Source organism: Oxyura jamaicensis, chromosome 1, assembly GCF_011077185.1.
Source record: "Oxyura jamaicensis isolate SHBP4307 breed ruddy duck chromosome 1, BPBGC_Ojam_1.0, whole genome shotgun sequence".
NCBI classification, from domain to species: domain Eukaryota; kingdom Metazoa; phylum Chordata; class Aves; order Anseriformes; family Anatidae; genus Oxyura; species Oxyura jamaicensis.
In genome coordinates, this window is record NC_048893.1 from 96,783,023 (window position 1) to 96,809,543 (window position 26,521).

The following is a 26,521-nucleotide window of genomic DNA, read 5'->3' on the forward strand; positions in this document are numbered from 1 at the left end:
AATAGAAAATGACAAAAAAAAAAAAAAAAAAAAAAAAAAAAAGGTTTAGAAAGATGTTTTCAATGCTTAATTCAAGTGCCAATTTCTCAGGAAAAGCGTACTGTATTTTACAACCAGGATATAAACCTGCCTACTAGATGACAGTGATTGCAATTGTCACAAACAATGCCAATTTTGACAAGAAACTGCAATAAAACATAATTTTATGAGACACAAGTGTTTGTTGCAATAAATAGATGCTGCAACCTTGGGCTAACAAGGGAAAATGTTTGAGGTCATTGGCAGGAGGAAAGGAATTTGATGAATTCCACTACTGCTGTCTGATCAGGTACTGAAATACACACAAAAGGATGAGCTGATTTTCTTTTTTCTCTTTATTGAGCTGGAGGTGGTGGGGGTGAGGGGGCGTGTTGGTGGTACAGAAAAGAAACTAAACACCTTAACCTAATTTCAAAATAAACTTTCATTGAATGGCCATTTGGAAAGCACATCTTCTGATCACAAAGCTTCCTTCTACCAAATAACTTCAGATAATATCATGTGAATTCGGATGGCACTTCCAAGGCACCCGAACTACTTTTCGAAGCTCAGTTAGTAATCCAACTGTAAGTCACTAAGCTAATTATTATGAAGCATTTCAAAATCATGCTGCATTATCCCCTCATTGGCCTGGTTTTATTTAAAAACAAACAAACAAATCAGTCCTGTCTTATGTGTCATCCCTCACCTCCATTTTTATTTTTGCTAAAGATACATTCACCGACAATTTCTGGAACACCGGAAACAAGAAAACCTACAATTCAAAGGCACTGGCAGAAGTACCAGTACAAAAGTTGGCTCAGAATCAAGGGAACCATTTACTTCTTATAGACACAGTACTATAATTAAGATCATTCAGACACTTTCATTGAATTTACCCTCAACTTTAAATACACAGGTTAACTCACTGACTTCAGGAGAATTACAGGCTTAACTTTAAGCACATTAGTAAATGTTTACAGGATCAGTTTGCAAATATATAATCCATGCAAACCTGATGCTTCACTTCTCTACACGAGAGAGCTGGGAAACCTTCAAATTAAATTCTCTACATAGTTTGGAGAACAACTGTGTTGCATTACAGAAGGAATCAGAGGTTTGCTCTTGCTGAAAAAGTTTAAAGCTAAGAATGGGAAAGTATACATACCACTGACACAAACACCGATAAACATATTAAATGCAGTCTGCCATAGTTGAAACAAAACTCCTCTCTTTTCATATCAAACTTGGGTTTATGTTGCTGTAGTGTAATAATGTGTTTACCAGAGATAAACAACATTTACAATTTATTACACTTTCCACTGAGTAATAGCAAAGTATTTGAAAAGTTATTAAATCCCCCCTATGGTATTGAAAAATTAGGAAAAAGATATAGTTTTCCTAAGTTTACCAAATATATTTTCCCATCATAGTCAATATATCCCATAAAAAAAAAATTACTTTTCAAAACTTTGTCTAATAACCTGACCTCTCCATGAAACCTCAAGTCTCCCAAAAGGTCAAACATTAAATCTCTGCCACCTTCGTCAGAGCCCTAACAAGTGTCTTACAGCACTGCTGCCTCTGTTTCCACCATCCTACTGCCAACCAACCTACTCATCCCTCAAGCTTTTATTTACCCAATCTGTCATGTCATACACTGACCTATACCAATTTTCTAGCTCTACCCTATTCCTGCATTACTGTTACACAAACAGCACCCAAGTCTGTAATCCAGATTTGCCTTGGAAACCACAGCCTCTGCACCTAGAGCGTATTGTACACCTCCATGCCTTGTCTTCTGGTTTATGCAGCTTCCTGGAAGAGCTCAGAGCAAGGACCTTTGAGGGAACTTGGCTGCCCATGTGGCACACTAGGTGTGATCTGCTGGCTTTAGGACACTGAGGCAAAAGAAAGGCTGTTGTGCTGTGCTGGAGATGGGATACAAGAAGATCTGACTAGAAGGTGTTTGCCTAGCTCCACTATGGCATGCTTCCTTCCCACTGCGTCACTCAGTTCTCTGCTCCCTGCTTCAGCTACCTGGCTTTGCCTCTCGTTGGCATTGGATAAAGTGAGAGAAATCACAAGGGTGCAGAGATAGCTAAATGTCATTTGGGGTGTTAGAAGTCACCTATGGCTCAAATTGCAGTTTGGACAGTCACTTGATGACAAAACAATTTATCCTTCAGGAATCTACAGAAATATAGGATGTATACAACTCTATTAATAAACAAACAACATAATATTACTATTTTTAACACATTAACATGACTCCTATATCAGAAGATTTGGAGACATTACAGATATTAAAGACTTGGAGCATGATTACTTTGGGACAGATTAATCTTCTGTTTAATTCTTATATCACCTGAAAGATTAAATCCTATTCACAGGGAAAGGAAAGCACTGGCAATTCATGAATGCATATGCTTACAGAAAAACAATTCAGAATGATAATACCAATATATATTTTCACCAACAAAATAGCTTGTAAGATCTGAAGAAGCACATAAAAAACACACAAACTCTATGCTCTAACTTCTATGAGGACAGTATTCCTGCGTTACTTTATAAGGAACTAGTGATAAGTCCCTATATAATCAGAGTTTTCTTATTTTTTCCATGTTTAGTCTTTGAGCACTTTCAAATTTAAACATTGTTAGTAGAAATTAACACATTGTTAAATATATTGAACATGATGATAAAGAAAAAAGGGAAAAAAGGGGGAAACAAACAAACAAACAAAAAACAACAACAACAAAACCAACAACAACAAAAACAAACAAACAAACAAACAACAACAACAAAAAAACATTGAGAAATCTGGGTCATTATTCTTCCTCTAATTCATAAAGGAAATACAGGGGGACAGAAAGACAACCAACAGCAGTAAATTGCTCCAGGACTAGAACTGAAATAAATAAATAAATAAATAAAAATAAAATAGGAATGCTTTCACTGGAAACAGAACTCTTTCTCAAAGGAGAGCCTGCCTCAAAACAGTTTTCTATTATTTAGGCTGAACTGCTCAACAGGATACTTTTCAAACTAAGAAACGAAGAAAGACGATTGTGAAAATTTGTGTAATCTCCAAACGCTGGTTTAGCACTTAGGAGGGCAGTAAACATAAGAACACTGCAGTAAATTCATATTTGTCACTGTAGCAGTCTACACAAAAGAGAAAAAACAATCCTAAAGCTGGATATGAAGAGCATTCGCATACACAAGACATACTAGTGAAGAGATGTGCCCAATACAATTACGGAACCAATATAAAATGAGCAAAATATTTGCATATTAATGCAAGGGAGTTGGACAGCAAAATACAGGAGCTTTAGACAAGTACCTTCTGTTACAGGACTAAGAGAAGCAAGATGGAATATTGGTAACGATTAGAATACAGCAAGAGGATAAGTTTTTCACAACACATAATAAAGGTAAAGTTACCTGGGTCCTATTAGTAACTATATGGCAAAAAAAAAGAATGGCAGAAAAGACTTCTGTTTGGGTCAAATGTTTTTTGAAGAAGCTGGGGTTTTGGAAGATGGAATTATTCTAGATGCTTAGAACTAGATTTGTTAGTGTATGTAGTGAATAGATCTTTCTGGCAATGCTAATATATATATATATATATATATATATATACACACACATATATATAAAAAAAATCAGCCTGACTGCAGAAAAACTGCAGTGAGATACTTCTCAGAAAGAACATGGTGCTAACAATGGCAAGACCAATTAGTAACAGGATACTCAGGAGATGCCCTAAAACCAACTATGGTATTGATCAGGATGTTCCTAAAGCAGGGCTTTTCCCAGATTCACCCTGTGAATCAACACAAAAAGAAAGAAGGAAAGAAAAAAAGAAAAAGAAACACTGATCAGTCTAGTAAGAAACTGCACATTTAACATCTCTTATGATGTGAGATATAAGGTTTTATATATATATATATATTTATATATAGCAAATATATAAAAAGCAAATCATAGGAAAACATTTTTAACAGAATGGGGTGAGGGGGTTGGGGAGACCTTGCATTCTAGTTTGGAACCACACAGAAGACATTTCAACAGCTTTTGCTCCTGGGCTCTATTCTGCTCCAAGCATAAGGAAGGCTCCTTAAAGACAACACAAGCAGGAGTAACCCTGTGTCAAGACCAGAAGAGATTCCTGTATCACCTCAGAGAGAGATGGAGACAAAAGCTAGCTGAAGCAGCCAATACATGTCTGTGCAGGTATGTGTGTGTGTGTATGGATATATATATATATGTGCATGTGTGTTATATAATGCACCTCAATACTGTATTATGTTTTATCTTTTCACAGGTTCATTCCAGAACCTCAAAAACTTATTTTTAAGTTAATATGCCCTTTTACCAATAGGCTTGTACTCTGACAAATGATCTGAAAAACAAGACACTAATCCTTCCTGGGCACTGGAGCACTGGAACAGGTGCTGAGCTCCCCATTACACTACTCCAAGCTGTTGACAGGGTAACAAGCATCCTGTGCCTTCACAGGAGTAGTGAGCTTAGTTGTGTATGATATTGCACATATTCAAATAATTCAAGGCTTTCGATACTGTCTCCCAGGGCTTTTGATACTGTCTCCCATAACATCCTGCTAGCAAAGCTGAGAAAGTGTGGGATAGAGGAGTGGACAGTAAGCTGGGCTGAGAACTGGCTGACTGGCCGAGCTCAGAGGGTGTGATCGGTGGCACAGGGTCTGGCTGGAGACCTGTGTCTAGTGGTGTTCCCCAGGGGTTTGTGCTGGGTCCGGTCTTGTTCAATATCTTCATCGACGACCTTGATGAGGGAATAGTGTCTGCCCTCAGCAAGTACACGGATGACACAAAGCTGGAAGGAGTGGCTGACACACCAGAAGGCTGTGCTGCCATTCAGTGAGACCTGGACAGGCTAGAGAGCTGGACTGGAAGAAACCAAATGAGGTTTAATAAGAGCAAGTGTAGAGTCCTGCACCTGGGAAGGAACAACCACCTGTATCAGTACAGGTGACCTGCTGGAGAGGAGCTCTGAGGAGAAGGACCTGGGGGTGCTGGTGGATGACAGGTTGACCATGAGCCAGCAGTGTGCCCTCATGACCAAGAGGGACAATGGGATCCTGGTGTGCATTAAAAGGAACATGGCCAGCAGGTCAAGGGAGGTGATCCTCCCCCTCTGCTCTGCCCTGGTCAGGCCTCACCTGGAGTACTGTGTCCAGTTCTGGGCTCCCCAGTACAAAAAGGACAGGGATCTCCTGGAAAGAGTGCAGCGGAGGGCCACAAAGATGATACAGGGCCTGGAGCATCTTCCCTATGAAGAAAGGCTGAGAGACCTGGGTCTGTTCAGCCTGGAGAAGACTGAGAGGGGATCTCATCAGTGTGTATGAATACCTGAGGTGTGGGAGACAGAAGGATGTAGACAACCTCTTCTCAGTGGTTTGTGGGGATAGGACAAGGGGCAGTGGCCGCAAGATAGAGCACAGGAAGTTCCGCACTTACATGTGAAAAAACTCCTTCACGGTGAGGGTGACGGAGCACTGGAACAGGCTGCCCAGGGAGGTTGTGGAGTCTCCTTCTCTGGAGATATTCAAGGCCCGTCTGGACACCTACCTGGGCAGCCTGCTCTGAGGAACCTGCTTTGGCAGGGGGGTTGGACCCAGTGATCTTTCAAGGTTCCTTACAAACCCTACAATTCTGTGATTCCGGGATTCCCTGGCTTTCAATGGGAAACTCTGGAACAAGAAGCATGCCTGAGCCCCAAGAGAAATTTTTATAAGTTAAAATGATGCTATGGATGCCTTGATTAAAATAAAAACAAAACAAAAACAAACACCACCAAAAAAATGTATGATTATTGTTCTTGTAAAGGTCACCCTTGATGCACTGATGAACTAGAGAGCGCATGACCAACAAGCATACAGGTAACAAATTCTGGAACAGGATTTACAATGCATGTAGCAGAATGGACTATGAAGGTCGAAGACACTCACAGAATTATGTGCAAAAAGTATAAAGACCAGCAGATGTCTAAAATAGTCCTTCAGAGATGCATAGCTTGACCAAATACAGTAGTTCTGGACACAGAGCACAGGATTTTCTATATAAAGCTAGTATACTAATAAGGTAACAAGCCTACTACAAAGTAAATGAAAAATGGCCAGCAGCAAATTATTTTGAGAAGGACACATGAAAACATCAATCAGGAAATTGTTACAAATGAACTATAGCTGTAATTCATATATTAGATATATGTATTTTTTGAATCCCACTGCTTGCTGTTCTACCTATCCTTGCTTTTTTTGTTTGTTTTTTGTTTGTTTGTTTGTTTTTAACCACCTCTAAACAGCATTACACTTGCTAAGCATCAAATGTCTTGACCCAAGCCCCCTACCTAATAAACCCACCATTAAGACATCTTGTACATGTTGGCAAGGGTGAGATAATTTGTTTCCTGAAAATGACCAGAAAGAGTGAAAGAAATAATCAGAAACTCTGGTACAGTCAACTGAGGCCAGCAAATTAATATGAAATTAATAAACATAGATCAGTCAAGGCTAATCTGACTGCTGGCAAATAGTAGATGCTTAGTAGCTTAATCTTTACTTAAATGTATTAAAACAAGCTCCCCATATACCCAGCATGTAAATGAGGCAGAAGATGGCAGCCCACGAAATGTAGGAAAACACAAAGAATTTGCTTATGGGAGATGATGCCAGGCTAGAGCTGGAAGGAAGATGAAGCTTGCAGGAAGTCATTAATGCTTGTGGTTTTGTTGTGTTGTGTGTGTGTATTTTCTTTTTCCCCTCCAAGGACTCCTCATCACCATTTCACTGTTATACCACTATTAATATTATTAAGAGACATGACAGCATGAATGAGTCAACGAGAAAATCTTCAAAGGTGTCATTTGTTCAGACTGGACTTGATGATCATTAAGACCTCTTACAGCTGTCTACATTCCTGAATACCATGCAGAGTTTGCTTTTAAAAAGCAGCCACAGGGCTAGAATATCGTACCTCAAAAAGTCAATCATAAATTCATGTATTTTGGAAAACATGTAAAATGCTGCAGTTAAGATTGACAAGTTTACAGCGGAAATCTCTGATATGACATCTTATTTTAAGGAATTGTCATGGAAAATAATGCTTTGCTCTTCACAGAAGTACTAGAAGTAGAATTTATTTTTTAAAAGGCAAAGTTATTAACACAATTGTCAATAATTTACACAAATGACTGAATATGTTTTGAAAGATTTAGATCAAGTCAAGATGGTAGCTGAATGTTGCAGAATGAATAATAGCAGAAGATTATGAAACTGCATCCTGTAATACTGGGAGAAAATGAATCATACCAAAAGGGGAGAGAAAAAGGCAGGAAAAAAACGGGGAAACATGCCGCACTAGTTGGCATCGTTGGTGGATACAACCGTAGAGCACATTACCTTGCAAACAATGAGATCAGCAAGAGTAGAAGCTGTTTGAATGCAAACAGAAGGGAAATGTTGGCAGAGCACATTTCGCATGCATTTCCCTCATTTTGGATCTTGCTTCCTACACTGGTGTACCAGAAACCAGAAATTGTAACCTCTCAGTGCTACAAGGTCGATTTTTTTTTTTCTCCTGAGCTTCTGGAGAGAGACTAAGCCAAAGATCAGAGAAATTTTATTATGCCTGCTCTGGAGAAGCATTTATTTTATTAGTCTGCCTTCTGGGGAACATTTATTGTTGGAGTGGGATGGGCAGTCCATTACGGTAATCATTACAAAAATTAAATTCTGTAGGAGAAGCCTAAGCATGGGAGGAAAGCCTATTCATCCTATTTATTTCTGTACATAACATTATCTGAAAAGAATGCTGAATTATTAGCTCATTAGTTTTATACACTTGTAAATTCCTAAAATGTAAATGGACATCAATGCAGGGATTGATATTCTGCCTTCATTTGAAGCTGCTATTTGGGAAGCATTAGCTGACATACTTTACATTTCCAGACATCAGTGACAAATACAATAATTACTATTCCTCAAAACAAATGAAAACAAATAGTTTTGAATGAAAGCTAAGCAAAGGCACAAAGGGATCACAGATGACAGACAACTGGAAGCTGGAGAGGTCAGTAAAGTATCATGGAGGAAAAAGGCAAGACTCAGTTGTCTTAGCTACTTATGGCAGCTACTAGTTATACGAAAAGCAAAAATTACTAGCATGTGAAACCTATGGTTATGTGGAATTGTTGCTAAAGCCAACTATAATAAATTCTTTAAGTACTTCTGATGCACCACACACACATCTTATTATGTATGCATATGGAAATAATAATTACTAGAAAAAGTACATGAAAGAGAAGAGCTGCCCTCTCGTGAAAAAGGGTTGCAGTACTCTCAGCAAAAGTTAACAAATGAAAAGCAAGCCCGTGGGAGACAGATTGGATGTATCATATCATTCACAGGCACCGATATAAATCAGGAGTTTACAGTCTTACCTGTGTTTACACAATCTAACATAGCACAGTTACAAAAAAAATAGAATATCAGAATTTGGCATACTGACAATAACTTCTCACAGCACCTGTGAGACGCACTGGAACCTGCAAAGTCTGGGTGATCTTCTCTCTACTGGAAGCTGCTGCCAGCGCCCACTGGACTTGCAGCTATCCTGAAATATTCCCTTGCTCTCCTTCCAATTCCCCACCCTTCCAACAGGTTTTGCATTTATTTATTGCATATACCTTAATTCTCAAGCTCAGTTCCTTATTAAGTCCTTCTGTCGTGTTACAGCATTTTAATTATTTTTATAAACTGGATAACAAAACTAGGAGGTTGTTAGACTGGAATTTTGCCTTTTAGTTTTTTAGTAGCTCTTCATGGAGCCCATAAACATCATGTTGATATAACAGATGAGAGAGCCAACATTTACAGTGTTTCTTTGCTATCACTAAATCTACCAGTTTCAGAGAGACTGCCCTTGTGTTTGCCATGTTCTTTCATTTTTTTTTCCCTTTCCTTTTTTTTTTTCTTTTTATTATTATATTTAAAATATTTAGCTTCCAGACCTGAATTCATAGAATCAGGCTCCTAAAAAGGAAGATTTTCTCCTTCCTTGGCTACGGCTACTAGCATACTTTTGGCTACAGTAAACTGAAGAACAGGAGCATGCCTGTTCATCTGCTTGGCTTTCTGTGAGCCAACGAGATTCCAAAACATAGATGACTTAGGTTCCTACTTAAATTTGTTGTTACTGTGAATAGGCCTAATGAAGTCACAGCTCTGGTACTTGAGCTGAGAAGCTACAGAAAGGTAATACAATGCTGTTGGTTACTTTTGTAAGAGTTGAAATTCATTTTATCAACTTCAAGGAAAACAAGTTGGGTATTCTGCAATCAGATGAGCAGTGAACGAAGATGTTAATTCTGGATCAACAAACCAACTCTAATGATCTATGGGAACTTGTGGACAATAGATCCACATCAATAATCCCATGGCTGTTTCTGACCAGACCAGATTTCTGAGGTAGTTGTGTATGAACAGCACAGAAGTCCCTAGGCAATACTCTGCTCAAGTGTTTTCCACTACGTTTTCCTTATATTCAGCCGGTAATCTAATTCAACTGTGGGGAAGACCCTGAAGGTCCTAGCCCTTGACAGAATGGCAGAGCAATGCAAACTGTAACGCCACCTTAGAAAAATTACCTTAGATTCTCTATAAAACAAAAAGGGCACACATGGAAGTTTTACTTTCCTTTCATCTGTTGCTATGCCTAGTATTAATACGCTTGAACCACCATAACAAGCTAGTATTAATAAACAGCACAAATGATAGCAATAATAGGAAATCCTCAGCCATTTAAACACCACGTTTCAATGACCAACATCTACTAAAGGAAAACAAATTAACTGAAGACCTGATCTCATCCAAAGATTTAAGAAGCAGATATGGAGAAAGGAGCTAGTCTTGGAAGAGGATTTTAGAGAAAGAAAACAAACAAAACCACACCAAAACTAAACAAAGCCAAACCCTTTCCTTTTTGTTTAAAAGCACCCCCTCCACTGCCTTTGGTTAAAAACAAAGCATATTGGAACAAAGTCAAGCCTGGATGAAAAGTCAGTGCTTTTAAAAAGCATTGAGAACTATCAACAGAGAAATAAAAATCAGCAATCAGAGGGATGTATCTGTACCAATTTCACAGCATTCAGGTATTATTATCAAATCCCTATTTTCTATCAGGGATTTTCTCTTGACAGAAGTTGAAGAAATCTAGATAACTGGGACAAAGGCAAGTCCACAGCCTGCTTCAGAGCAGCAGCACCAGGCATTAGGAAATCATGGTCACTAACTCCACTGCATGTAACAATATCTTGAACAGACCTTGGGTACTCACTGCATCCATCCTTTTTATTGTGCCTAAATGTATATTCAAGACTCTGAAGCAAAGTGTTTTATCTGTCTGGAATCTGAAAAATAACTTAATCAGGCCAGCACACGGCAAAACGCAAATGCATCTCAAGTATTTACAATACCTGTATATCTGAAATGCAACGTGCTGCCCATGAAAATTCTTTTCAGATAGGCATAAGGGCTCAATGGTCAATATCATGGCCACATTTACAACAGCACATCCATTTAGATGGTAAATAAAGCATCTAAATTTTCAGCAGAGCTCTATTCAAGTATGGCAAGCTCTCCTAATAATCTGCTCTTGGCAGTCTAGTCCCAAATACTTAACAACCAAACAAGGACATTTAAATGGAAAAAAGCAATTGGAATTTGTATTAACCATTGTGGAGGGAAGAATCACTTATTTGAAAGCTGGTGAGTAATAAATGACAAAATGCTTTAGTCCATGATAACTGGGTTCACCTCAAAAGCAAACATCCTCCCTATAGTCACTCTCCCATAACTGTCTTGCATTCCACAAGAATGGAAACAGATACTATCTTACTCTATTCCAAACTCTTCTACAATGGTTATTAAACTACTCAGCCAAGAAATGACTGACATACTGGCTCAGGGTAGGTGTCTCTCAAATGAATAGGCCATGTCAACAGCAATAGCCTGCCCCTGCCAATCTCTTTTCACTAGTCTTTGTACTTCCCTTTTCTATTTCTGTGTTGCTAGAGCTGCTTTATTTCATTGTGACCTAAAGGTTCTCATAAGCATGCTACATTGCCAAAACAGCTGCTTTGTTTACATCTATTCTGCAAAATATACTGAAATAAAATGTATTAAAGGGAGTAAAGAGGACATACAGGATTGTGTAATTGCTCTTTCCAGTGCTGCTAATGTAGTCCATCAGTCTGAAAAAGGAAAAGGCAATTCATATTTTAGTGGATTCCTTAATATGTAGAGACCTTGAATGGCAAAAGGATTCTGGCTGGAACTACAATGGTGAGCATTTGGACTGTGTGTACACAATATTATGTGGAAATCTCAGCTGTCTTAATATTGGAAAGATCTTACAGATGCTAGGGCCAAGTATTTCCCAGATATAATTGGAAAGGGTGAAGAGCAGTCAGCAACTTTGTTAAGAGCTATTATCATCATTATGATTCCAGCTTTCTTCCTCTGAGGCTCAGCTAGAGATTGTAAAAAAATAAAAAATAAAAAATCTCCAATCCAATCCCAAATCTCTTTTGACAAATAGCATACACAATATACTGAAATAGATATTTATGATTTTTGAGATTCTAATGTGATTCTAATGTTTTATTTTATCTGATGGTATAGTGAAACTGTGAAATATAACCTATTACCTTGATCTAATGTGAAATTTTTCATTTAAGAGAATTAAAAAATACATATATATATATATGTATGTATGTTCAGAGTCTAACCATAAGATTGAAAATTTCACATTCTTTTCACTGAAATAGAGTAAGAACTGGGGAAATGGAGTAACACTAAGGAAACAAAACCAACCGCCTACCTTAATTTTCTCTCTCAGATACTTGCTCCTGTGTAAATATTGATAGCAAAGTGAGAAAGAAGGAGCAATATGTTTCATGTAGGCCTACAAAGCTCTTCTTCTGCACTCTTAAGGGCACTTCCAAATATATATTTTATGCACTCTCATCACAGACAAGCATCAAATTTTGTTCTTCATCACTACTGCCCTCCCCACCAGAACTGCTGAATATGAGAAAACTCTGGCCCTAAGTGCTGTGAGAAATCACAAAGGAATTCCGTGGCAGACCTAGAAATGAAATCCAGACCTTTGAAACTTACAGGTTTAGCCACTGGACATGATTTAATCAGCAGAGAAAAGCACTGGACTTCAGAGGTTATGTACTGGAAGCAGTGACTAAACTACCAGGGAGGCAATAGAGAAGAGTCAGTAAAGGAATGGTTATTAAGGCTTCATTAGTCTCGTTGTTCTCCCCCCATACATACAATCATTTATAAATATCAAAGGAGATATAATTATTTTAAAGTGACATATGCAAACTCTACCTTTAGAAGGTGAAACTATCTTTTGAATAAAAACACCAGGAAAATATTTTAGAAAGGGAAAGCTCTTATTTCAATAGCCCTAGAAAATCCGATTTTTTTCAGCCAGTTTCAGATCATGCTATGCTACTAAGACAGCCTTGGCAAGTTTTTTGTAATGACCTTGTATTAGAGGTGGAATCTGACAAGTTTTCATTTCTACATGTCTCAATGGTGTAAGATTGTAACCATAAATAAATGTTCTTTCAAACTACCATGAGTTATGGAGTTTCCCTAGGCTCTATATTGGATTCACACTTTCAACATCCATACACTTCTACCAGTTTGTATTTTTTGACATAATGGTGCAATGTGTCATGCAGATGATACCCAAATTTATCCATCCCTCAATAAAAAAATCTGCAACAACAGAGCTACTGCCTGACTGATGTTAATAACTGAATAGCTTAGAATTTTGTGAGGATAATGCAAATAAGACAAATAGTATTTGGGTCTCCTTTATGTACATTTATTTCATCCTGTTCCTAACATGGACAGCTGCTATGTTACTTGCTTGATTTCAGGATAATTTTACCTCTAATGATAAATGTTTGACTAATTATATGTACTTAAATAAGGATCTAAACCGTACGCATTCCATACATGCAATTACGGTCAACACAATTTATCCTGGTTTGTCTCGTTTTAAGTAAAAACAATAAGATGAATTAAACCTATTGTTTTCCAAGAAAGCAAATATTCATACAGAGAAATGCAATAAATCTTATCATACTCTGTAAGAAAATCAAAAGAGATGGTTGGGCAAAATTTGACCATTGATGAAGACCTTGAGAAATAAATTGATTCCTAAGTAAAAGTTCATGTAAATCCATTTAGGTGCTACAAGAGTGTCTTTGTCCAACATTCTTGCCACAATCCCTCCTGATTTAAACTTCCAATAAGCTGATGCCAATTTCATTGACATAATGAGAACAAACAAAATAAATCAAGAGAATAAAGTCTAGAGTCTTTGCCTCTTGGATAAGATACATTTAGACAGAGAATCAACTGCTACGATGATTAATCTTAGAAATTGAGATGTACTCTCTAAGTAGCGCTGTTGAAGCTAAATTTAATTTTATTTCTGACCCGTCTCCTATTTTAAAAGCAAAGCAGAAACAATATACCTCTGCATTTGTAGAAGAGCTGACAAAGAATATGTGCGCTTCTATGGAACTCAAAACTAAGGACAATTCCTTTAGCACACAGATGCAATACAAATCAAGAAAAAGATGTATCTAAAAAAAAAATCCCTTGGATATGCAACAGGCTATGGAAAATAGTACTGTTAATACCAGACTGGTGAGGAAAGTTAAATAGGGTGAAAGGCATTTATGGTACTTAAAAGGTTAGCCAAAAGTCAGAAGAAGAAAAGTCAGAAGAAAACTTTGGAGGTATCAACAGGACATACACTAGAACCCACACAAGTAGAGCTTTTACAACAATTTTGAAGAGAGAATATAGCATTATGTATATATAGGCATATATATGTATATAGAGAGTAACTAGCACAGTAGTACTTCATTATGAGCAGCAGTGGGACTATGATATGAATGTGACTTCTCCAGGAGAAAACTAAAAATGTAACTACATACACAGTTACCATGAGGGAAAAGAGAATGGCAGAAATAGCTGCTAATTCACAGTGGCTTTATAGATTGGATAGTATGAATTTTGCAATGTGAAGGCAGTTACACCTTCCTCTCTGCAAGCAGCCTCTTCCTGGGACTTGAAACTCTTAGAAATTTGCTATTTCTAAACTGAGGGTCTCAGGACTCTGAGAAATCGGGAAGAAAGCCTTATTTCTGAAGACACAGAACAGAGATCTTTCTGGATGACTTGCTTATCCTCCTGCAACAGTAGTTGGCTTCACTCATCCATGCCACTCCCAATATCAAAAGAACCATCATAAATTCCTATTTAAATTTGGAAGGATTATAAAATCAAATGTCTAGCTGCATAAGGTTAGTGGGGCAGCTATAGAGATAACATTATAATAGCAGCTGATGCTGAGTGTATCAGAGAAGTGAAAATGTGGAGCACAGAATCCCATTCCTCAACTAATTACATTTGAATGATGACATTTGGCCTCTCTCTTTCACCTGGACTAAAATTGATGCATCATTAGCAGCTCTGATAGGACCAGCCAGCCTGCAAACCAGTGCTAACTGCTGCCAGAAGATACCTGCAACAACTGTCACCAAAATGTCAAAAATTCAGCTTCTTAAGAGGTCAAAAAGTCAAAAATACTATTCTTTGATAGAGGAAAGGCTCATTTACAGAGTTCATGTTGAACAAATCTGATCAGGTGCACTAAGGAACAGTCCTTAAAGTATTCATGCACTCAACAACCTTAGTCAGATAGTCTGAGATTCTTCAGTAGATTTTGTATTCTGCTTCAAATTCAGTGCTATGCATTATCCTTTTCCTGCCTAATTACACCTTGCTCTTTCAAATCCCTCTGAATGAGACTTTTTCAACATGTCACAAGAAAAGTTCAGTGCATCCTATCCTGAATAGGAATGTCCTGTGGCAACATCTGTCCAAAGGCAGTCCAAATCAAGTCTTCCTTCCATGAAAAATCCACCCTTCTGAAGCCCAACAAAAACACTCATGCAGGATCTTCTAGGTAACAGAAAGCATAAGGAGGAAATAAGAAAATCACAAAATAAAGATATTCCAAATTTCCTAACCTGAAGCCACAGAAATCTGACCTTTGAGATGCTTCAATTTGACCAGAAGGCTCTGAGCAACCAGATCTAAGTGGGCCTTACTTACATGGTCACTTGGACCAGATGACCTGCAGACCAGATGACCTTCCAACCTAAACTGATTCTGTGCCACAAAGTAAATGTGACTTAGAGTTCAATAGCTCTCTTACAGCACTTAATAAGCAGTCTTCAAAAAGTCTCAGAAAACACTTAAAGAGAACACTGAATGAAGTGTTTGAAAAGAAGGGCTCTGATGCTTACAGACAATCCTAAAAGGAACAACAACAACAAAATGGAGACCAGCAGAAGTTTATTAGTAAATAATTTACCCCGCGGGTAAAGTGCAAAAAAAATCAAGACAAGCGGTCACATAAAATATCACCTCCTAAAGTGCTCCAGAGCCCTCAGATTTCAGGGTGGGGATGAGCGCTAACTTCACCTTGGTGAAAATGCCAGCATAAATTCCAGACTTCAGAAAGGAAGGATGAAGACCCATAAACAGGATCATATACACAAAAGTGCTGGATTTCAGGGAGATAAATGCCAAAAGAGAAACTCCTACTGCAGTGAAGCATTCCCTTAGTTCTGAGTTGCCATTTCCAAAGCTGTATTAGGCAACTGCCTGCCAGTGAAGTGTTCCGCTTCCAAGGGGGTAGGAACAGATCCCTTTTACTGCTTAGCCAGAGCAAGATGAAAAAGCACTAAGAGGTCAGCTACTTTATGTCTTCCACTGCAGGAGACTGAGAGATGTGTCCCATGTTTTGGGGTAAAAGATATGACTGTTACAGGACTGAGTTCTTTGTGGATATTGGGTACCTTTGCTACAGGGCTGTTAAGGACCAAAGAAAAAGCTGATGACTTCCTGAAGGCACCGTGCAACTGAGTTAAGAGGACTATGAAGATAACACATAGCTACTGGTAACAAGAATTACTCTTATTACAGTGTCAAACCCATTTTCTGTATATAGTTTCAGTTACTTATTCAATATGCATGTGCATTTCTGAAATAAGGGTGTGTTAATCTCCATGGATGAGTGGGGCCCATGAGTACTTCTGACTCATTTTTTAATTCCTGTGCCTCCAGGGCAGTTTCTGTTTGAATGGCACTATATGGGTACATGAGGTAATTGCTGAATACTTATAAGATTATGCTTATTTGTGCTGAAGGTTTGCTTCTAAGGATGTTTGTTTCTTTTTCTGTTCATTTTTTTCATTGATTATGAAGGTCTTGAAACTCCTGACCACTGTACAGTGTCACAGCAGAGTACATGAAAGTATTAGAAAAGAATAAAGAAACCTTCATACCACGCATAGACAACCATATGAATTCTATTTTATCCTCTCCCCTTGTTCATGACATCCAAGGCATGCAAATTTTGAGGAAAAAAATCAACAAAAAAACACCACACATGATTTTACTGAGAGCCATGCAAGGGTTTAAAAAAGAGAGCTCTATTTTAATTGCTATTTAATTACTCTAATGCATAAACACCTCCACCAGACATATAGGTTTTCTTTCACTATTATTGTTCTATACCTTCAAGCTAGGCAATGTATATATCTGGACTTAATGAACATTGTAAACATGGGAGTTCTTAACTTCTGAACTACAAGTATTCAAGCTTAAGTATTTCCCTTAAAATACGATGTTTGATTATCAAAAAGCTCATCTTTATCTACCAGAAATGTTAGATAAATTTCAGTAAATTTATCTTTTCAGGATTTTCTCTGAAAAATATATGTTCATTGATACATACGTATGTATACATATATAGACATGTATGTATATGTTTACGTGTATATGCACATAAAAATACTATATCACTGCTTTGTTGAAATTCAGGAAATGGTTTTGCCACAGTTGACCTTACATGATTAATTCTGAATGGTTTATTTCTTTGTCACACTGATTTGTGACAATTACCTTGGGAGCTTGAAGTCATAAATCTTGATAAAGATTATAGTATGCTTCTATATATATTGGTATGTCATCAGAAACAGTGATGATCATTTTATACTAAAGTGAAAAGATGGGGGCTGCTTTGGAGACACTTATGTTCATTTATGTTGTCTGTTCAAATATTTATGACTATGTCTAGAGATAAAAAATTATAAATTACATTTCCATATTTATGAGCAATTGCATGTAATATCCATATATCTATTAAAATACCATCAATGTCCCTATCTTACTATAACACAAGTCAGAAATCTAACTAAAATGCACTTGGTTTTATCTTTCTCCTAAAAATCCCCTACATTTCCATGACCAGCCAAACGTAGTATGAATAGACAGCGATAACTGATAAACAATGGTAACACTTCGGGACGATTATACAATTGAAAAGACTTATCTATTATACCATAAGATCTAAAAATATCTTTCTCAGTTTTGAGATGCAGAAAAGAAAAGTGAGATAATATGTGGGCTGCAGAACCATGCAATGTAAATTGAAGAGTGCAAGCAGAAACTCACCTCTAACTTTGTTCTTTGTAGCAGCCACTGGAAGCAAGGAAAAGATTGCACAAGAGGAAGAGAACAAAGATAGATTAGACAGAAGTTTGAGTAAGTAAGAATACACAGAAACTATCACTATTGATTCAAAACTAACAAACACTGTTTCTAGGAGTATTTAACCTATTTGAGATAGTTCAATTCTATGAGATAGTTCAGATCTATGATTCTGTCAGAAGACGTGTACTGATACATTTAGAAAATATATCACAAGACACACTCAAGAAGCATGGCAATGAGTGGAGAAAAATCATGTACCATTAATCACAAATACGTGAGAACACACGTACACAGATTCATGAATTCTATAAGGTACAGCACAATTCCCTTGCTAAAAGCTCATTCTGAAGTACCTACGCATCATACATCAGTCCTTTGTTCCTATTTCATGAAACAAATCTCCTATGAAGCTGATTAAAAAGACATCAGTTAAACTACAGCTACTCCCATTATTCACACACAATATCGTTTTTTCTTCATTGAAGCACGTATCTTCAGATTGTTCTTGCACCCTGAGCAAACATCCACTCATTAATGAATATGCAAATCTAAGGGACCAGACAATATTTTAGCAGAATATTTTAGCAGTGATCAACATTCCAACTCAGAGAAAATAGGACAGACAAAACAGCTTTTCCTCTGTCCCCTGAAGCAACACAGCTACTAACAGCAAAGACACAACATGGTCATAACAAAGACAGGAACTTAAAATGTTCTATCATCATTCTTGTCTCCAAAATCAAAAGAATATTTTTGTGTTTTCTGAGGCTCATGACTAACGTTGCTGATACACAATCAGAACCCAAAATGAAAAGACATTCACCGTTAGCTGTAAATTACACAAAAAGATACCGTCTATAAGTCTTTAAATTCTCATGTGCACTCTGAAAATGAATTCATTCAAGAATACTTTCATGAAAAAGGTAGCTCAGAAAAAAATATATTAATAATAATCCTAATTCCTCTTCTCCAGTCCTTCTTGTAAAATGGGATTATGGGACAATTCAATGGCAGATATACTTGTGACCAGAACGCAGAGAAAAAGGGGAAAGACCAAACACTCTCTTTCTGCTCTCTTTGCTCATCTCGTTCACACCTGTAGGTCTTATGTATACTTTTTTTTTCTTTTTTTTTTCCCCCTCTTCTTTTTTTTTTTTTTTTTTTTTTTTTTGCTTTCTTCCATTTCCACCTTTTTTCACCAGTGTGGTGTGTCACCAATCAGTTCTTACTAAGACAAGTAAGGATAGCATGGCAGTGAAGGCTAAGTTACCATAAATGTAGAAATTTTTGAAAACAAAACAAAACAAAACAAAAACTTTTAACTTTATGAATGCAACCAAAAATGTCAGTTCTCTAGATTCATATTTTTCTTCACTGACCCTGCTCTCTACTTCCAGAAGCACTATTCTGCATTGTCATTGTTACGCTGGCCACAAAAACAAACAACAAAAAGCAGTCCTGCCATGCCTGAAATCAACAGTACTCCATGGAACAGCTTTGGGGAGGTACAACAAATGTAGACATGCCTGCAGAGCTATAGTCTTACAGTTAACTTTCCATAAGACTATTTAACAAGATATTAACAAGATATACCTGAAAAAAATCTTACATGCACTAAAAATCACTTGAGTAGTAAACAAAATTAATGGTGCCATTCTAATTTTATAGTAAGTGAACAGTTTCTCCTTCATGCAAGTATAAATTGATAATGAACACACAGAGTTCATCAATCTGCTTATTTTCTTATGCTTCCCCTTCTTTTGCAGTTATGACAATAATATCCACATGAAGGCGTTATCATTTCAAGGCAGAATCATGTTTTAAACCTAACAAAGGTCTGGAGGAAACCCCCTCCAGGTAATTTAAAAGCAACAGGTAACTTTATACTTATATCTAATAATTCAGAATACAAAGATACATAAAATACATAAATGAAAATTATATATGTATTTTAATCATTTAGAACAAATATACATATATACACATACATAATGGTCACACACAAATTATATAGATATATGTACATATATATATGCATATTAAAAGAATCCAACAATTTTATGATTAGATAGCTTTATTTTGAAGCAGGAGCACTAGACAGAATTATTGCCTACCATGTATCAGTAAATAAAAAAAATATGTAAATGAGGTTGTACATTATAATTGGAAGTAGGACAGGTTACTAAGCTTGTTAGACCAATTATAACTTTCTGCATATTCACTAACAGAGGAATGGATGACAGTAACCTTCTTAAAAATGTCATGTTCGATACTTGTAAGTTTTTCCATTGACAGCATGGTCCAATTACAAGTCAATTCGTAAAGTTCAAACTGCACAACAGCCAAATTAGCTAAAAATTGTCTTTCAAAAGTTCTGCTGACTGAAGGGAGCTAGCTGAAGCTGTTTCCATCACTAGCCTTTTTTTTTTTTTTTTTTTTTTTTTTAATGATATCCAGCATAAGGAAAAGTTTTTGTTCCTTGTTATCATTGATGTTGGTACTTTTTCCAAAGGTGAAATATTTTTTCTCTTCCCTCTTTATTTTCCTTGTCAATATGTACAAAGAGATGCTATATTCAAACTATATGTTTGGAAATTTTTATCCATCTTTTCACCTTATTAATACAAGAAAGGTCATAGGAGGAGACAAACAGAGATAAATGTTTATAACGAGCATCACTAACACTGAAAATTACCAGAGGGAGGCTGATGTCTCAGTTAGAGCACCAGAACTGGGATAGCTCAGCTTTTCACATCACTGAAGTCAGCGACAAAAGACCTATGGGTTTCAAGAAATAACATTATTGTTGTAATATCTATATTTGCTTTCTGACTGTCCTCAGCAAGTCAGTTATTTCTCTGCTTTTCAAACAATCACTTGTAAAATGGAGATGAAATATTCTTTGTTTCCAACTTGACTTCCCTGCGTGATGACTAAACAAGCTTTTCAGGGTAGTGAGCATCCTTCTTGAAGTAGTATATTTTCAGGATACTGATTTAATTTGAAATCTCTGTAATATAATTAAAATGGATTAGGAGTGGCCAGTAATTATTTACAGGTACAAGGTAACTTAAAAACTGGAATTTATGTTATTTGTCTGTCATATACTTTATTTGGCCAATCTAACAAGTGAATCAGGAAACAGACAAAAAAGAAAGACAGATACTTGAAATATTTCCCAAAGTTAAGGGATTTCTTTAAAAACCTGAACACATTTCTAAGCGCATTTTTCTTTAAGCTACTCTGCCTTATCTTTCTCAGGAAATTGATTCTGGATAGGGAAGTATACTATAGAAATGTGAACAACCTTCATTAGAATTTATGGAAGTTTTTAAGGACTGAAGAAGACAACCTGACCAAGATGAAAGACAGACCAAATTCTCAAAAGTCAGGCTGAAAGTCATGACAGACCTTCTAGATTTCTAGGTAATATAATAATAATCAATATAATAATAAAACTTTGGTTCTATCAAGGATATTTTATTTTTGGAAGTCTCTTCTGGTCAGAGTATATGCAAAACAAAAGGGTTATTTGCTACTAGGGAAAGGTCTAGGAGTGAGAGAATCAGAGAACAGCAACAGTTCAAGGTCAGAGATCTCTGACGAGTTCACTCAGAGATCAGGAAAGGGGATGAAAATTGTACCAAGTCCTGAATCATGACAGTTAATTTTCACATAACTAAGATTTTTAGGGCATCTTTAAAACAGAAAAGCATTTCTGCTGTATCTGTACCGCTGAAACGATGTTTTTAAAAATCATTGTCTGTATGTAAAAAGCTGGGTTCAATTCTCAAACACTGTAATATAACCCTGCTCTCAAATATCAATAACATTGTGTTTTATTTTTCCTGTGATATATCTTTCTGACTCTTTGCTTCTGTATGCCAACAATTGTTAAATTACATTCTTTGATAAATGGTGGTTACAAGTTGTTCAATATTTTTTCCACTGTCAGCTGTCTCTATGCTGTTCAATTTTGTGGACATTTTTAGACAGATTTGATATAGCATTTATTTTATTTTTCTCTTATATGTGATTTATTATTCAATTTGGGATTTTGTCTTTAGAAAAAAAGATGTCCCTCCAATTACTTCAATAGCTCAATAAAAATAAAAAAAAGGAAAAAATATTTCTCCCAGATGTCCAGCCTATCTAACCTTTTATTTCAGAAAAATAAGAAGAAAAATATTTGAGGCCAGTGCCCTGTTCTTATTTTATGTATCTATTATATGTATTAAGAAATCAAGTAGAGAAAAAACTAGTACAATATCTAAATGTTACAATGACTAAATAGCTCTTTTCAAGAAAAGAAACAAGATGAAAGTCCTAGTCATAAAGCACATTGCATTGATTTTGTCCTGAATACAGCAACCTACAGTTCCAACAAATCTGGAGGTTCTCTCACCTTCAATAAAAATTAAGACATCAGCAGGCTATGGGACAGACGTATTTATTCAGCTGTACTTCTACTCCAGTCTTAAAACCTTTTGCAATGATGAAATACTAAAAATAACCAAAAAAAAAGCATTAAAAAAAGAAGCGCATTCCCAATTTTCAAAAGAAAAGGACTAATTTTTACACTGCTTAGTTTAGAATTCTCCTTTTAAATTTATGATGATAATGACAACAATGACATTTTTTTCCCTTTGGATAAGCTGATGGATTAATCAGTGGTCATTTAGGTCACCTAAATGTCAGCTCTGCTTCTCTAACTGGAAAAGCTCCTCTGTGTGACAGAAAGCTTAGTGGGATCATTTTCTCAAGAGAGTAATGTAAATTATTATGCTGTCACAAACTGAGTAAGAGACCCGTTCAAAGCAATGATACTGGTGTGCACTGTAATGCAGAATGCTTTAGAGCCTACATTTTAATAACAGCATTTTTCAAAAGCCACCTGAAGGAGAATGAAACTATCATTGCCAGAAAATCTTAGTGGGGTTTTGAGTATCCTGTGTTCAGGGAGATGTTGCTGCTCAGTCTTGAAGAGTGGTCAATGAATGACAAAGAAACATGGGACCTTGAGGGTTCTTTTAGAATAGGATTAAATTAAACAACAGACCTAGGTACAACCCCACAGCTAAATTTCTTCTAATTTTCTGATCTCACATTTGATAGCCTTTATTGATATTGCACATGCATTTTATAGTTTCTTGTTATATACACATTATTTATTAATGTATATATTTTTATACTTAAGTTCTGCATACATTGCTCATGGAGATTTCAAAAATATCAGCGGTATTTGCAGATAGAATATATATGCCCCGATATTCATCTTTATCTGTATAACCACTAAAGATCTATGCAGCCATGCACATATAGTTACATGCAATTTAAACATGTGACCTTCTATTATTTATTCAGTCTTTGCATCATGTCAATAACACAAGTTCCAGAGATAACATCGGGTGATTTCCCTCAGAAAGAGATACATTCAATGTATTAAATTCATTAAAGGATCTTACAAAAAGTTATGATTTTTTTTTCTTGTGGTTTCAGAGAAAACCTATATAAATATAATATATAAACCCATATAAAATAAATATTATGTATATAAACAACATAAACCTGTATACAAATAAGGCATCATATTGTATATGTGTTATATGCATCTATATAGTAATTGTTTTTCCCCTTAGAACATAAAACATATTTGAGAAGATAGACTTGAAAAGGGGACAAACCCACAAATTTGGAAGGGTTATGAATGTCAGCTACTGCAACCCCTGCATTTGAAGCAACATGAATTATGTATGGACCACTCCTAACAGATTTCTAACATCTCAGGTGACAGACACACCAAGAGCTCTCCAAGTAATCTTACAGTGCACAGCCTACTCAGTGGCAACTTGTTTTCCTGCCATATAAATTAACCTTCAAAAAACAAGCCAATTCCTTAACCTTTCTCATAACTTCCATAAGTATAAATAACAACAGAACATGCATTTCTTTAATATATTTTGCATATTTGAAGACTTATTTATCTTCTGTGAATAAACAATCAAGTTTTTCCACTTATTATATGATTTCCAGCTTCCTTTTAATTCTCTTTGTCGTGTCTGTCCCCCTTACTTCCCCTTCTCCCCCCCCCTTATTTTCAGCAATTTACCTACACTGATCTAAAATCAGTTAAGATTTCAAGCTGAGGTGGCACTAAGTGCAAGGTATAGTAACTATTTATGAGGCCTTCCACCTAACTCTTGGGCTGTGCACTCCAAAGCAACACTGAGCTCCAACAGAACAGCAGCACACCCTGTTCACCACTTCAATGACCCCTTAGTACTCCTCTCAGTATTGTTCTGCATCAACCTATTTGCCATTGCAGTTTCACATATTTATTTCATCCTTTCAGAATATGGGAGCTCACACTAAGTTTTAACCTGCAGGCAAACCAGACATAAAAACTTCATAAACCATCATGCAGACCCTAATGACAAAACACTACTGCACATCACTGCATCTAGCAAACCTACAAACATGACACTGAGCACACATCTCTGGCAACAGCACTCAACTCTTCTGTTATTGAATGAATAACAGAAAGTCAAAACATAGCAGCTGCCAGGAGTGTATTATTCACTATGCTCTGTGAGAAACAGCAATGTTTTGGGAAGTTGCTTTTAAGGCATACTTTACTGTATAGAACATGGCAACCGTAGAAACTTGATAAAATTACATTTTGTGTGGTGAAACTTTGAAAACCAACATGAAAAATGAACAGATATTCCAGCATTTTGGTTCTCTGCTCACCCTATCACTCTAAAATTCAATGCCAGATAATGAACAAGTATTTTCTGCTGTTCAGAATATTTCCTTTCCAGCCCAATAGAAAATAGATTGGTAAAATAGTAATTACTGAACCTAGATAATGAGAAGCAATTCATAAACTGAAACGGAAAAGCTAGAAGGACTGTAAGCATCTTTCAAACTTGCTAATGTGATGCTAAATGCTTTAAATATTTTAAAACTGAGACTAGATTATCGCATGCAATGAATTTTATTATGTGATACTAATCACAAAATATTGAAGAACACGCAGCTCCATTTTCTTTCTGAAAAGGAGACTATAAATATAGTAATTTTGTTCTCGATACTCATTAAAACTGGCATGATGGAGATTAGCAGAAGCATTGTATAATATAGACATCACTAGAGTTCAGGATTCCAGCTGTAGCTGACTCATATTAGCAGTCAAAAACACATAACGCAGCACATTACTGTATAGTGAAACTTGAAGATGATAATCATGCCCTAAAGGCTCCTCTTAAAGGCATCTAGATAACATGATTTGCCTGTCCCCAAATGCTAACTCTATGCATATTATAACACAACTGGACATGTAACTTCTACTAGCATTGCAAGTTGCAAGGAAGCAATTTCAGCATGAGTTAAGTTACCATTATACATTACACAAATACCACTTGCAAATAAATAACAGATTTTAAACAAGAGTTAACACAATTTTTAGATTTTGTTTCATCAAGGTAACAGAATCTTTTAAGAAATAACTACAAAAACAACCCTGAAGTGGTTGAACAAGCCACTCCAGAAGGTTGTGAGCGTGGTTCTGTCAGCCAGACATACAAGTGCTTAGTTCTGTCCTCAGATAATTTTACAGGTATTTCAAAACTTAAACCAAGTATTTGAAAAACTTTAATATTCATTCAGCACCTTAGGTGAACTACCACAATTTTTCAAATGCTCAGTTTCGTGTGTCGATCTGCTCGAGGGTAGGAAGGCTCTGCAGGAGGATCTGGAGAGGCTGGACCGATGGGCTGAGGTCAACTGCATGAAGTTCAACAAGGCCAAGTGCCGGGTCCTGCACCTGGGGCGCAATAACCCCAAGCAGAGCTACAGGGTGGGTGATGAGTGGTTGGAGAGCTGCCAGGCAGAGAAGGACCTGGGAGTGATGGTTGACAGTCGGCTGAATATGAGCCAGCAGTGTGCTCAGGTGGCCAAGAAGGCCAACAGCATCCTGGCCTGTATAAGAAACAGTGTGGCCAGCAGGGCCAGGGAAGTGATCGTCCCCCTGTACTTGGCTCTGGTGAGGCCGCACCTCGAGTACTGTGTTCAGTTTTGGGCCCCTCGCTACAAGAAGGACATGGAGGTGCTTGAGCGAGTCCAGAGAAGGGCTACAAAGCTGGTGAGGGGCCTGGAGAACAAGTCTTACGAGGAGCGGCTGAGGGAGCTGGGCTTGTTCAGCCTGGAGAAAAGGAGGCTCAGGGGTGACCTTATCGCTCTCTACAGATACCTTAAAGGAGGCTGTAGAGAGGTGGGGGTTGGCCTGTTCTCCCACGTGCCTGGTGACAGGACGAGGGGGAATGGGCTTAAGTTGCACCAGGGGAGGTTTAGGTTGGATGTTAGGAAGAACTTCTTTACCAAAAGGGTTGTTAGACATTGGAACGGGCTGCCCAGGGAAGTGGTGGAGTCACCATCCCTGAAGGTCTTTAAAAGACTTTTAGATGTAGAGCTTAGGGATATGGTTTAGTGGGGACTGTTAGTGGTAGGTCAGAGGTTGGACTTGATGATCTTGAGGCCTCTTCCAACCTAGAAATTCTGTGATTCTGTATTTGTCAGGTCTCCAGAAAGAGCAGAAAGTCATGGTCCTGTATGGATACGCTTTGCAAACTGCTTAGGAACAAATTGGCTGGTGTAAAGGACTGGGCACAAGCTGCTGCTTCCTTCGCCCACCTGCTGCCTCCTTCTCCCACCTGCAGATCAATGCATGCCAAACACCTCAAACTGCTGTCTCCATTTTGCTCAGTCCAAGAGCACCCTTTGTGTTTCGTG

The 26,521-nt window shown here is 37.1% G+C and overlaps 1 protein-coding gene across 5 annotated transcripts in view; it reads right to left on the reverse strand.

The window, feature by feature from the left end:
* CADM2 (cell adhesion molecule 2) overlaps window positions 1-26,521 on the reverse strand; it is a 674,480-nt gene that overhangs the window by 221,879 nt on the left and 426,080 nt on the right. For 3 of the 5 annotated variants that reach the window (XM_035315333.1, XM_035315330.1, XM_035315334.1), the window contains exon 2: window positions 17,693-17,719. The exons of the other annotated variants lie outside the window; for them this stretch is intronic. In XM_035315333.1, coding sequence (XP_035171224.1) covers window positions 17,693-17,719 — 27 coding nt within the window. The remainder of the gene's footprint in view (window positions 1-17,692; window positions 17,720-26,521) is intronic. 5 annotated transcript variants of the gene reach the window in all.